This window comes from Procambarus clarkii, chromosome 69 (genome assembly GCF_040958095.1).
Source record: "Procambarus clarkii isolate CNS0578487 chromosome 69, FALCON_Pclarkii_2.0, whole genome shotgun sequence".
Taxonomy (NCBI): domain Eukaryota; kingdom Metazoa; phylum Arthropoda; class Malacostraca; order Decapoda; family Cambaridae; genus Procambarus; species Procambarus clarkii.
The window spans coordinates 11,048,183-11,061,902 of NC_091218.1; the positions used below are offsets into that span (position 1 = coordinate 11,048,183).

Consider the following 13,720-nt stretch of genomic DNA (forward strand, 5'->3'; position numbering starts at 1 on the left):
GCTTTTGGTCAGATCCGGTGTCGGTCGCAAACGAACTGGTTTGGCACTTTTCAGTAGTTGGTTCTGGTACTGATCTTGTTCCTTATTCCCTTCACTCGTAAATTATTGATTGAATCCTGTTGCTTATAGACTTGGGCACCACCTGCAGCTGCTCTATAATCATCTCATCTCTCTTTCCGAACACCAGTCTGTCTCTGCGGGTCTGTGGCGTCATTATGACGTGTTCCGTCACCGCCCTCAGTGCACTTTTCATTGCTGAATATCTGTTACAGTATTTGGGAGACGTGATCAGTCCCTGGGGACGTGGCCAGTCCCACGAGACGTGGTCAGTCCCCGGGGACGTGGCCAGTCCCACGAGACGTGGTCAGTCCCCGGGGACGTGGCCAGTCCCCGGGGACGTGGCCAGTCCCACGAGACGTGGTCAGTCCCCGGGGACGTGGCCAGTCCCCGGAGACGTGGCCAGTCCCTGGGGACGTGGCCAGTCCCTGGGGGACGTGGTCAGCCCCCGGGACGGGCTTGAGGAACTTGTTCTCCCTTCTCGGAGGAGTCGGGACACTTCCTCAAAGGATTTTTACCCTATTGCCCTGACAAGTTGCATATGCAAACTTTTCGAACGTTTGGTCAGTGTACATCTGATGCGGTTCTTGGAGCACTATCACCACCTCTCCCTCCTTCCCCCCATCTCAGTGTGTCTTTGGCAAGTGTTGCAGCACAACGGATGTCTTAGTGGTCTTAGTGGTCAACATTCATGCTGGCTTTGCTGCGAAAACCTCCGCTGTTGCTGGTTTTTTGAGCTGAAAAAGGCTTATGACACCTGAGGTACAGTATTTTGCCCCAACGTCTATGTCTTGGACTTCGTGGCAATCTTCCCTTATAGTCGTTCATTTAGAGTGAGATTTGGCACCACTTTCTCTGACGTCTTGCAATAATATGAAGGTGTACCTCAAGGTTGTCTTCTGAGCACTACTCTTTTTTTCCTGGTTGTCCTCAATGGTCTTCCTTCCTCTCTTCCTTCTGGTATTTTGTCTGCCCTCTATAGTGACGCTCTCACACTACAGCCAGGGTGATGACTCGCCCTCTATAGTGACGCCCTCACACTACTGTCAAGGTGATGACTCGCCTTCTATAGTGACGCCGTCACACTACTGCCAGGGTGATGACTCGCCCTCTATAGTGACGCTCTCACACTACTGCCAGGGTGATGACTCGCCTTCTATTGTGACGCCCTCACACTACTGCCAGGGTGATGACTCGCCCTCTATAGTGACGCCCTCACACTACAGCCAGGGTGATGACTCGCCTTCTATAGTGACGCCCTCACACTACTGCCAGGGTGATGACTCGCCCTCTATAGTGACGCTCTCACACTACTGCCAGGGTGATGACTCGCCCTCTATAGTGACGCTCTCACACTACTGCAAGGGTGATGACTCGCCCTCTATAGTGACGCCCTCACACTACTGCAAGGGTGATGACTCGCCCTCTATAGTGACGCCCTCACACTACTGCCAGGGTCATGACTCGCCCTCTATAGTGACGCTCTCACACTACAGCCAGGGTGATGACTCGCCCTCTATAGTGACGCTCTCACACTACTGCCAGGGTGATGACTCGCCCTCTATAGCGACGCTCTCACACTACAGCCAGGGTGATGACTCGCTCTCTATAGTGACGCTCCTCACACTACTGCCAGGGTGATGACTCGCCCTCTATAGTGACGCTCTCACACTACTGCCAGGGTGATGACTCGCTCTCTATAGTGACGCCCTCACACTACTGCCAGGGTGATGACTCGCCCTCTATAGTGACGCCCTCACACTACTGCCAGGGTGATGACTCGCCCTCTATAGTGACACTCTCACACTACAGCCAGGGTGATTACTCGCCCTCTATAGTGACGCTCTCACACTACAGCCAGGGTGATGACTCGCCCTCTATAGTGACGCTCTCACACTACTGCCAGGGTGATGACTCGCTCTCTATAGTGACGCCCTCACACTACTGCCAGGGTGATGACTCGCCCTCTATAGTGACGCCCTCACACTACTGCCAGGGTGATGACTCGCCCTCTATAGTGACGCTCTCACACTACTGCCAGGGTGATGACTCGCCCTCTATAGTGACACTCTCACACTACAGCCAGGGTGATGACTCGCCCTCTATAATGACGCTCTCACACTACAGCCAGGGTGATGACTCGCCCTCTATAGTGACGCCCTCACACTACTGCCAGGGTGATGACTCGCTCTCTATAGTGACGCCCTCACACTACTGCCAGGGTGATGACTCGCCCTCTATAGTGACACTCTCACACTACAGCCAGGGTGATGACTCGCCCTCTATAGTGACGCTCTCACACTACTGCCAGGGTGATGACTCGCCCTCTATAGTGACGCTCTCACACTACTGCCAGGGTGATGACTCGCCCTCTACAGTGACGCCCTCACACTACTGCTAGGGTGATGACTCGCCCTCTATAGTGACGCCCTCTACAGTGCCAGGGTGATGACTCGCCCTCTATAGTGACGCCCTCTACAGTGCCAGGGTGATGACTCGCCCTCTATAGTGACGCCCTCTATAGTGCCAGGGTGATGACTCGCCCTCTATAGTGACGCCCTCTACAGTGCCAGGGTGATGACTCGCCCTCTATTGTGACGCCCTCTACAGTGCCAGGGTGATGACTCGCCCTCTATAGTGACGCCCTCTACAGTGCCAGGGTGATGACTCGCCCTCTACAGTGCCAGGGTGATGACTCGCCCTCTATAGTGACGCCCTCTACAGTGCCAGGGTGATGACTCGCCCTCTATTGTGACGCCCTCTACAGTGCCAGGGTGATGACTCGCCCTCTATAGTGACGCCCTCTACAGTGCCAGGGTGATGACTCGCCCTCTATAGTGACGCCCTCTACAGTGCCAGGGTGATGACTCGCCCTCTATAGTGACGCCCTCTACAGTGCCAGGGTGATGACTCGCTCTCTATTGTGACGCCCTCTACAGTGCCAGGGTGATGACTCGCCCTCTATAGTGACGCCCTCTACAGTGCCAGGGTGATGACTCGCCCTCTATAGTGACGCCCTCTACAGTGCGAGGGTGATGACTCGCCCTCTATAGTGACGCCCTCTACAGTGCCAGGGTGATGACTCGCCCTCTATAGTGACGCCCTCACTGTACTGCCAGGGTGATGACTCGCCCTCTACAGTGCCAGGGTGATGACTCGCCCTCTATAGTGACGCCCTCTACAGTGCCAGGGTGATGACTCGCCCTCTATAGTGACGCCCTCACTGTACTGCCAGGGTGATGACTCGCCCTCTATAATGACGCCCTCTACAATGCCAGGGTGATGACTGGCCTTCCTCCAACGACAACAACAACTTGCATGATGCCGGGCCATCTTGGCCACCGATCATGGCCTCAAGTTCTCTTTAACTAAGACTTGTGCGATGACCTTTATTGTGAAGCAGGTCGGTCTTGGTCCACCATTGTTGCTCTGAGGTCGTCCTCTTCTGTATTAAGATTCTGCTAAATTTTCTGGGGGTTGAAGGTTATCTCCCGCTTGTCTTGGTCGGCGCATATCTCTTATCTCCGGGGTGAATGCTCAATAAGGCTCTTATCTTAATATCTTGTCCCATATTTCCTGTGGGAGCTGATGACATAAACTTCTCTATTTACATTCCTGTCTCTCGTGCTGTCTAAAGTTGGTTATAACTGTCTACTCCTCTGTCTCTCCCACCACTCTTGGCCGCCTTGATGCTCTGCACTCTACTGTGCTGCGCCTCAGCTCTGGTGCCTTTGGTTCGACTCCCGCCCTCAGGCTGTGTGTTGACACTGGCGTCCTGTCTCTCCTGGACCACCGGGATCACTACGTTGCCCGGTCCTCACAACACACTGTCGCGTGTGTCGCGCCGTGACCGTCATGCTCCTGTGGGTCCTGGTCCCCTTCACCACCCTGTACGGTGGTCCTGGTCCCCTTCACCGCCCTGTACGGTGGTCCTGGTCCCCTTCATCGCCCTGTACGGTGGTCCTGGTCCCCTTCACCACCCTGTACGGTGGTCCTGGTCCCCTTCACCGCCCTGTACGGTGGTCCTGGTCCGCTTCACCGCCCTGTACGGTGGTCCTGGTCCCCTTCACCGCCCTGTACGGTGGTTCTGGTCCCTTTCATCGCCCTGTACGGTGGTCCTGGTCCCCTTCACCGCCCTGTACGGTGGTCCTGGTCCCCTTCACCGCCCTGTACGGTGGGCCTGGTCCCCTTCACCGCCCTGTACGGTGGTCCTGGTCCCCTTCACCGCCCTGTACGGTGGTCCTGGTCCCCTTCACCGCCCTGTACGGTGGTCCTGGTCCCCTTCACCGCCCTGTACGGTGGTCCTGGTCCCCTTCACCGCCCTGTACGGTGGTCCTGGTCCCCTTCACCGCCCTGTACGGTGGTCCTGGTCCCCTTCACCGCCCTGTACGGTGGTCCTGGTCCCCTTCACCACCTGCCCCACCCTGAAAGATGGTCCTGGTCCCCTTCACCACCTTCACCACCCTGTACGGTGGTCCTGGTCCCCTTCACCACCTGCACCACCCTGTACGCTGGTCCTGGTCCCCTTCACCACCTGCACCACCCTGTACGCTGGTCCTGGTCCCCTTCACCACCCTGTACGGTGGTCCTGGTCCCCTTCACCGCCCTGTACGGTGGTCCTGGTCCCCTTCACCACCCTGTACGGTGGTCCTGGTCATCTTCACCACCTGCACCACCCTGTACGGTGGTCCTGGTCCCCTTCACCACCCTGTACGGTGGTCCTGGTCCCCTTCACCACCCTGTACGGTGGTCCTGGTCCCCTTCACCGCCCTGTACGGAGGTCCTGGTCCCTTTCACCGCCCTGTACGGTGGTCCTGGTCCCCTTCACCACCTTCACCACCCTGTACGGTGGTCCTGGTCCCCTTCACCACCTTCACCACCCTGTACGGTGGTCCTGGTCCCCTTCACCACCCTCTACGGTGGTCCTGGTCCCCTTCACCACCCTGTACGGTGGTCCTGGTCCCCTTCACCACCCTGTACAGTGGTCTTGGTCCCTTCACCACCCTGTACGGTGGTCCTGGTCCCCTTCACCGCCCTGTACGGTGGTCCTGGTCCCCTTCACCGCCCTGTACGGTGGTCCTGGTCCCCTTCACCACCCTGAACGGTGGTCCTGGTCCCCTTCACCGCACTGTACGGTGGTCCTGGTCCCCTTCACCGCCCTGTACGGTGGTCCTGGTCCCCTTCACCACCTGCACCACCCTGTACAGTGGTCCTGGTCCCCTTCACCACCTGCACCACCCTGTACGGTGGTCCTGGTCCCCTTCACCACCTTCACCACCCTGTACGGTGGTCCTGGTCCCCTTCACCACCTGCACCACCCTGTACGGTGGTCCTGGTCCCCTTCACCACCCTGTACGGTGGTCCTGGTCCCCTTCACCACCTGCACCACCCTGTACGGTGGTCCTGGTCACCTTCACCACCCTGCACGGTGGTCCTGGTCCCCTTCACCACCTTCACCGCCCTGTACGGTGGTCCTGGTCCCCTTCACCACCCTGTACGGTGGTCCTGGTCCCCTTCACCACCCTGTACGGTGGTCCTGGTCCCCTTCACCACCTTCACCATCCTGTACGGTGGTCCTGGTCCCCTTCACCACCTGCACCACCCTGTACGGTGGTCCTGGTCCCCTTCACCACCCTGTACGGTGGTCCTGGTCCCCTTCACCTCCTGCACCACCCTGTACGGTGGTCCTGGTCCCCTTCACCACCTTCACCGCCCTGTACGGTGGTCCTGGTCCCCTTCACCACCTGCACCACCCTGTACGGTGGTCCTGGTCACCTTCACCACCCTGTACGGTGGTCCTGGTCCCCTTCACCACCTGCACCACCCTGTACGGTGGACCTGGTCCCCTTCACCACCCTGTACGGTGGTCCTGGTCCCCTTCACCACCCTGTACGGTGGTCCTGGTCCCCTTCACCACCTGCACCACCCTGTACGGTGGTCCTTTTCCCCTTCACCACCTTCACCGCCCTGTTCGGTGGTCCTGGTCCCCTTCACCGCCCTGTACGGTGGTCCTGGTCCCCTTCACCACCTGCACCTCCCTGTACGGTGGTCCTGGTCCCCTTCACCACCCTGTACGGTGGTCCTGGTCCCCTTCACCACCCTGTACGGTGGTCCTGGTCCCCTTCACCGCCCTGTACGGTGGTCCTGGTCCCCTTCACCACCCTGTACGGTGGTCCTGGTCATCTTCACCACCTGCACCACCCTGTACGGTGGTCCTGGTCCCCTTCACCACCCTGTACGGTGGTCCTGGTCCCCTTCACCACCCTGTACGGTGGTCCTGGTCCCCTTCACCGCCCTGTACGGAGGTCCTGGTCCCCTTCACCGCCCTGTACGGTGGTCCTGGTCCCCTTCACCACCTTCACCACCCTGTACGGTGGTCCTGGTCCCCTTCACCACCTTCACCACCCTGTACGGTGGTCCTGGTCCCCTTCACCACCCTCTACGGTGGTCCTGGTCCCCTTCACCACCCTGTACGGTGGTCCTGGTCCCCTTCACCACCCTGTACGGTGGTCCTGGTCCCCTTCACCACCCTGTACAGTGGTCTTGGTCCCTTCACCACCCTGTACGGTGGTCCTGGTCCCCTTCACCGCCCTGTACGGTGGTCCTGGTCCCCTTCACCGCCCTGTACGGTGGTCCTGGTCCCCTTCACCACCTTCACCACCCTGTACGGTGGTCCTGGTCCCCTTCACCACCCTGTACGGTGGTCCTGGTCCCCTTCACCACCCTGAACGGTGGTCCTGGTCCCCTTCACCGCCCTGTACGGTGGTCCTGGTCCCCTTCACCGCCCTGTACGGTGGTCCTGGTCCCCTTCACCACCTGCACCACCCTGTACAGTGGTCCTGGTCCCCTTCACCACCTGCACCACCCTGCACGGTGGTCCTGGTCCCCTTCACCACCTTCACCACCCTGTACGGTGGTCCTGGTCCCCTTCACCACCTGCACCACCCTGTACGGTGGTCCTGGTCCCCTTCACCACCCTGTACGGTGGTCCTGGTCCCCTTCACCACCTGCACCACCCTGTACGGTGGTCCTGGTCACCTTCACCACCCTGTACGGTGGTCCTGGTCCCCTTCACCGCCCTGTACGGTGGTCCTGGTCCCCTTCACCACCCTGTACGGTGGTCCTGGTCCCCTTCACCACCTTCACCATCCTGTACGGTGGTCCTGGTCCCCTTCACCACCTGCACCACCCTGTACGGTGGTCCTGGTCCCCTTCACCACCCTGTACGGTGGTCCTGGTCCCCTTCACCTCCTGCACCACCCTGTACGGTGGTCCTGGTCACCTTCACCACCCTGTACGGTGGTCCTGGTACCCTACACCACCTTCACCGCCCTGTACGGTGGTCCTGGTCCCCTTCACCACCTGCACCACCCTGTACGGTGGTCCTGGTCACCTTCACCACCCTGTACGGTGGTCCTGGTCCCCTTCACCACCTGCACCACCCTGTACGGTGGACCTGGTCCCCTTCACCACCCTGTACGGTGGTCCTGGTCCCCTTCACCACCCTGTACGGTGGTCCTGGTCCCCTTCACCACCTGCACCACCCTGTACGGTGGTCCTTTTCCCCTTCACCACCTGCACCACCCTGTACGGTGGTCCTGGTCCCCTTCACCACCTTCACCGCCCTGTACGGTGGTCCTGGTCCCCTTCACCGCCCTGTACTGTGGTCCTGGTCCCCTTCACCACCTGCACCTCCCTGTACGGTGGTCCTGGTCCCCTTCACCACCCTGTACGGTGGTCCTGGTCCCCTTCACCACCCTGTACGGTGGTCCTGGTCCCCTTCACCACCTGCACCACCCTGTACGGTGGACCTTTTCCCATTCACCACCTGCACCACCCTGTACGGTGGTCCTGGTCCCCTTCACCACCTTCACCACCCTGTACGGTGGTCCTGGTCCCCTTCACCACCCTGTACGGTGGTCCTGGTCCCCTTCACCACCTGCACCACCCTGTACGGTGGTCCTGGTCCCCTTCACCACCTTCACCACCCTGTACGGTGGTGCTGGTCCCCTTCACCACCCTGTACGGTGGTCCTGGTCCCCTTCACCACCTTCACCACCCTGTACGGTGGTCCTGGTCCCCTTCACCACCCTGTACGGTGGTCCTTTTCCCCTTCACCACCTGCACCACCCTGTACGGTGGTCCTGGTCCCCTTCACCACCTTCACCACCCTGTACGGTGGTCCTGGTCCCCTTCACCACCCTGTACGGTGGTCCTGGTCCCCTTCACCACCTTCACCACCCTGTACGGTGGTCCTGGTCCCCTTCACCACCTTCACCACCCTGAACGGTGGTCCTGGTCCTCTCCACGACCCTGTACAGTGGTCCTGGTCCCCTTCACCACCTTCACCACCCTGTACGGTGGTCCTGGTCCCCTTCACCGCCCTGTACGGTGGTCCTGGTCCCCTTCACCACCTGCACCGCCCTGTACGGTGGTCCTGGTCCCCTTCACCGCCCTGTACGGTGGTCCTGGTCCCCTTCACCGCCCTGTACGGTGGTCCTGGTCCCCTTCACCGCCCTGTACGGTGGTCCTGGTCCCCTTCACCACCCTGTACGGTGGTCCTGGTCCCCTTCACCGCCCTATACGGTGGTCCTGGTCCCCTTCACCGCCCTGTATGGTGGTTCTGGTCCCCTTCACCACCCTGTATGGTGGTTCTGGTCCCCTTCACCACCCTGTACGGTGGTCCTGGTCCCCTTCACCGCCCTGTATGGTGGTTCTGGTCCCCTTCACCACCCTGTATGGTGGTTCTGGTCCCCTTCACCACCCTGTACGGTGGTCCTGGTCCCCTTCACCACCCTGTACGGTGGTCCTGGTCCCCTTCACCGCCCTATACGGTGGTCCTGGTCCCCTTCACCGCCCTGTATGGTGGTTCTGGTCCCCTTCACCACCCTGTATGGTGGTTCTGGTCCCCTTCACCACCCTGTACGGTGGTCCTGGTCCCCTTCACCGCCCTGTATGGTGGTTCTGGTCCCCTTCACCACCCTGTATGGTGGTTCTGGTCCCCTTCACCACCCTGTACGGTGGTCCTGGTCCCCTTCACCACCCTGTACGGTGGTCCTGGTCCCCTTCACCGCCCTATACGGTGGTCCTGGTCCCCTTCACCGCCCTATACGGTGGTCCTGGTCCCCTTCACCGCCCTGTATGGTGGTTCTGGTCCCCTTCACCACCCTGTATGGTGGTTTTGGTCCCCTTCACCGCCCTGTATGGTGGTTCTGGTCCCCTTCACCGCCCTGTACGGTGGTCCTGGTCCCCTTCACAGCCCTGTACGGTGGTCCTGGTCCCCTTCACCACCCTGTACGGTGGGCCTGGTCCCCTTCACCGCCCTGTACGGTGGTCCTGGTCCCCTTCACCGCCCTGTACGGTGGTCCTGGTCCCCTTCACCGCCCTGTACGGTGGTCCTGGTCCCCTTCACCGCCCTGTATGGTGGTTCTGGTCCCCTACACCACCCTGTATGGTGGTTCTGGTCCCCTTCACCGCCCTGTATGGTGGTTCTGGTCCCCTTCACCGCCCTGTACGGTGGTCCTGGTCCCCTTCACCGCCCTGTACGGTGGTCCTGGTCCCCTTCACAGCCCTGTATGGTGGTCCTGGTCCCCTTCACCACCCTGTACGGTGGGCCTGGTCCCCTTCACCACCCTGTACGGTGGTCCTGGTCCCCTTCACCGCCCTGTACGGTGGTCCTGGTCCCCTTCACCGCCCTGTACGGTGGTCCTGGTCCCCTTCACCACCCTGTACGATGGTCCTGGTCCCCTTCACCACCCTGTACGGTGGTCCTGGTCCCCTTCACCACCTGCACCACCCTGTACGGTGGTCCTGATCCCCTTCACCACCCTGTACGGTGGTCCTGGTCCCCTTCACCGCCCTGTACGGTGGTCCTGGTCCCCTTCACCACCCTGTACGGTGGTCCTGGTCCCCTTCACCACCCTGTACGGTGGTCCTGGTCCCCTTCACCACCCTGTACGGTGGTCCTGGTCCCCTTCACCACCCTGTACGGTGGTCCTGGTCCCCTTCACCGCCCTGTACGGTGGTCCTGGTCCCCTTCACCACCCTGTACGGTGGTCTCGCTCGTCAGGCTCTCTCTCCGCTCATGTTGACACTCTCTCACCTTGTGTCGTTCCGTCCTTGTCCCCATGGCTGGTACCCCCTTGGAGGAGTCTCCCATGGCTGGTACCCCCTTGGAGGAGTCTCTCGTGGCTGGTACCCCCTTGGAGGAGTCTCCCATGGCTGGTACCCCCTTGGAGGAGTCTCCCGTGGCTGGTACCCCCTTGGAGGAGTCTCCCGTGGCTGGTACCCCCTTGGAGGAGTCTCCCGTGGCTGGTACCCCCTTGGAGGAGTCCCCCATGGCTGGTACCCCCTTGGAGGAGTCTCCCGTGGCTGGTACCGCCTTGGAGGAGTCCCCCATGGCTGGTACCCCCTTGGAGGAGTCTCCCGTGCTGGTACCCCCTTGGAGGAGTCTCCCGTGGCTGGTACCCCCTTGGAGGAGTCCCCCATAGCTGGTACCCCCTTGGAGGAGTCTCCCGTGGCTGGTACCCCTTTGGAGGAGTCCCCCGTGGCTGGTACCCCCTTGAAGGAGTCCCCCGTAGCTGGTACCCCCTTGGAGGAGTCCCCCGTAGCTGGTACCCCCTTGGAGGAGTCCCCCGTGGCTGGTTCCCCCTTGGAGGAGTCCCCCGTGGTTGGTACCCCCTTGGAGGAGTCTCCCGTGGCTGGTACCCCCTTGGAGGAGTCTCCCGTGGCTGGTACCCCCATGGAGGAGTCCCCCGTGGCTGGTACCCCCTTGGAGGAGTCCCCCGTGGCTGGTCCTCACCATGGAGGAGTCTTCCGTGGCTGGTACCCCTTGGAGGAGTCCCCCGTGGCTGGTACCCCCTTGGAGGAGTCCCCCGTGGTTGGTACCCCCTTGGAGGAGTCCCCCGCGGCTGGTACCCCCTTGGAGGAGTCCCCCGTGGCTGGTACCCCCTTGGAGGAGTCCCCCGTGGCTGGTACCCCCTTGGAGGAGTCCCCCGTGGCTGGTACCCCCTTGGAGGAGTCCCCCGTGGCTGGTCCCCACTTTGGAGGAGTCCCCCATGGCTGGTACCCCCTTGGAGGAGTCTCCCATGGCTGGTACCCCCTTGGAGGAGTCTCCCGTGGCTGGTACCCCCTTGGAGGAGTCCCCCGTGGCTGGTCCCCACCTTGGAGGAGTCCCCCATGGCTGGTACCCCCTTGGAGGAGTCTCCCGTGGCTGGTACCCCCTTGGAGGAGTCTCCCGTGGCTGGTACCGCCTTGGAGGAGTCCCCCGTGGCTGGTACCGCCTTGGAGGAGTCCCCCGTGGCTGGTACCCCCTTGGAGGAGTCCCCCGTGGCTGGTACCCCCTTGGAGGAGTCCCCCGTGGCTGGTCCCCACCTTGGAGGAGTCTCCCGTGGCTGGTCCCCACCTTTCAAAGTGTTACAAGACATGATCCCGCATGGAAAAGGCTTCCCCTCCGCCTTCGGTTATGAAACACCTTTTTCTTGAACACTTTTCTTGTCACTCGTGGTCCAACCACTTGGGCTGGACGGTAGAGCGACGGTCTCGCGTTATGCAGGTCGGCGTTCAATCCCCGACCGTCCACAAGTGGTTGGCCACCATTCCTTTCCCCTCGTCCCATCCCTAATCGTTATCTTGACCCCCTTCCCAGTGCTATATAGTCGTAATGGCTAGACGCTTTCTCCTGATAACTCCTTTCCCTTCCCACTCCGTAGCCGTCTTCACAGATGCCAACGGAGTAGTCTGCCGACAGTGTAGGCTACTCCGCTACCGCACCCATATAAACTATAGGTTATATATACCTATAAAAGCTATAGGTTATATAGACCTATAAAAGCTATAGGTTATATAGACCTATAAAAGCTATAGGTTATATACACCTATAAAAGCTATAGGTTATATATACCTATGAAAGCTATAGGTTATATAGACCTATAAAAGCTATAGGTTATATAGACCTATAAAAGCTATAGGTTATATAATTCTATAAAAGCTATAGGTTATATACACCTATAAAAGCTATAGGTTATATAGACCTATAAAAGCTATAGGTTATATACACCTATAAAACCTATAGGTTATATACACCTATAAAAGCTATAGGTTATATATACCTATAAAACCTATAGGTTATATATACCTATAAAAGCTATAGGTTATATAGACCTATAAAAGCTATAGGTTGTATAAACCTATAAAAGCTATAGGTTATATATACCTATAAAAGCTATAGGTTGTATAAACCTATAAAAGCTATAGGTTATATATACCTATAAAAGCTATAGGTTATATACTTACCTATAAAAGCTATAGGTTATATATACCTATAAAACCTATAAGTTATATATACCTATAAAAGCACTCTACCGGCTGCCTCCTGAGACTAACATCTTGACGGCGCAACTTTCTGTTCTTCTTTGTTGTTCGTCAACTGCTTCCCCGACGTCAACTTTCCTTTGTCATTGTGGGTGACTCCCACAGTGCCCTCGGGGCCCTGGAGTCCTTATGGTTGACTCCCACAGTGCCCTCGGGGCCCTGGAGTCATTCTGGTTGACTCCCACAGTGCCGTCGGGGCCCCTGGAGTCCTTATGGTTGACTCCCACAGTGCCCTCGGGGCCCTGGAGTCATTCTGGTTGACTCCCACAGTGCCGTCGGGGCCCCTGGAGTCCTTATGGTTGACTCCCACAGTGCCCTCGGGGCCCTGGAGTCATTGTGGTTGACTCCCACAGTGCCCTCGGGGCCCTGGAGTCATTGTGGGTGACTCCCACAGTGCCCTCGGGGCCCTGGAGTCATTGTGGTTGACTCCCACAGTGCCCTCGGGGCCCTGGAGTCATTGTGGTTGACTCCCACAGTGCCCTCGGGGCCCTGGAGGCATTGTGGTTGACTCCCACAGTGCCCTCGAGGCCCTGGAGTCATTGTGGTTGATCCTACAGTGCCCTCGGGGCCCTGGAGTCATTGTGGTTGACTCCTACAGTGCCCTCGGGGCCCTGGAGTCATTGTGGTTGACTCCCACAGTGCCCTCGGGGCCCTGGAGTCATTGTGGTTGACTCCCACAGGGCCCACGGGGCACTGGAGACATTGTGGTTGACTCCTACAGTGCCCTCGGGGCCCTGGAGTCATTGTGGTTGACTCCCACAGTGCCCTCGGGGCCCTGGAGTCATTGTGGTTGACTCCCACAGTGCCCTCGGGGCCCTGGAGTCATTGTGGTTGACTCCCACAGTGCCCTCGGGGCCGTGGAGTCCTTATGGTTGACTCCCACAGTGACCTCGGGGCCCTGGAGTCATTGTGGTTGACTCCTACAGTGCCCTCGAGGCCCTGGAGTCCTTATGGTTGACTCCCACAGTGCCCTCGGGGCCCTGGAGTCATTGTGGTTGACTCCCACAGTGCCCTCGGGGCCGTGGAGTCATTGTGGTTGATCCTACAGTGCCCTCGGGGCCCTGGAGTCATTGTGGTTGACTCCCACAATGCCTTCGGGGCCCTGGAGTCATTGTGGTTGACTCCTACAGTGCCCTCGGGGCCCTGGAGTCCTTATGGTTGACTTCCACAATGCCCTCGGGGCCCTGGAGTCCTTATGGTTGACTCCTACAATGCCCTCGGGGCCCTGGAGTCATTGTGGTTGACTCCTACAGTGCCCTCGGGGCCCTAGAGTCATTGTGGTTGACTCCTA

At 59.4% G+C, this 13,720-nt stretch overlaps 1 protein-coding gene across 1 annotated transcript in view; it reads left to right on the top strand.

The window, feature by feature from the left end:
• Positions 1–10,184: 10,184 nt before the first annotated feature.
• The window catches only part of LOC138355825 (MAGE-like protein 2), a 17,822-nt gene continuing 14,286 nt past the window's right edge, over positions 10,185–13,720 (top strand). Inside the window, exons 1-2 of the mRNA XM_069311359.1 lie at positions 10,185–10,490; positions 10,625–11,242. Of these exons, the coding sequence (XP_069167460.1) occupies positions 10,185–10,490; positions 10,625–11,242 (924 nt within the window). The remainder of the gene's footprint in view (positions 10,491–10,624; positions 11,243–13,720) is intronic.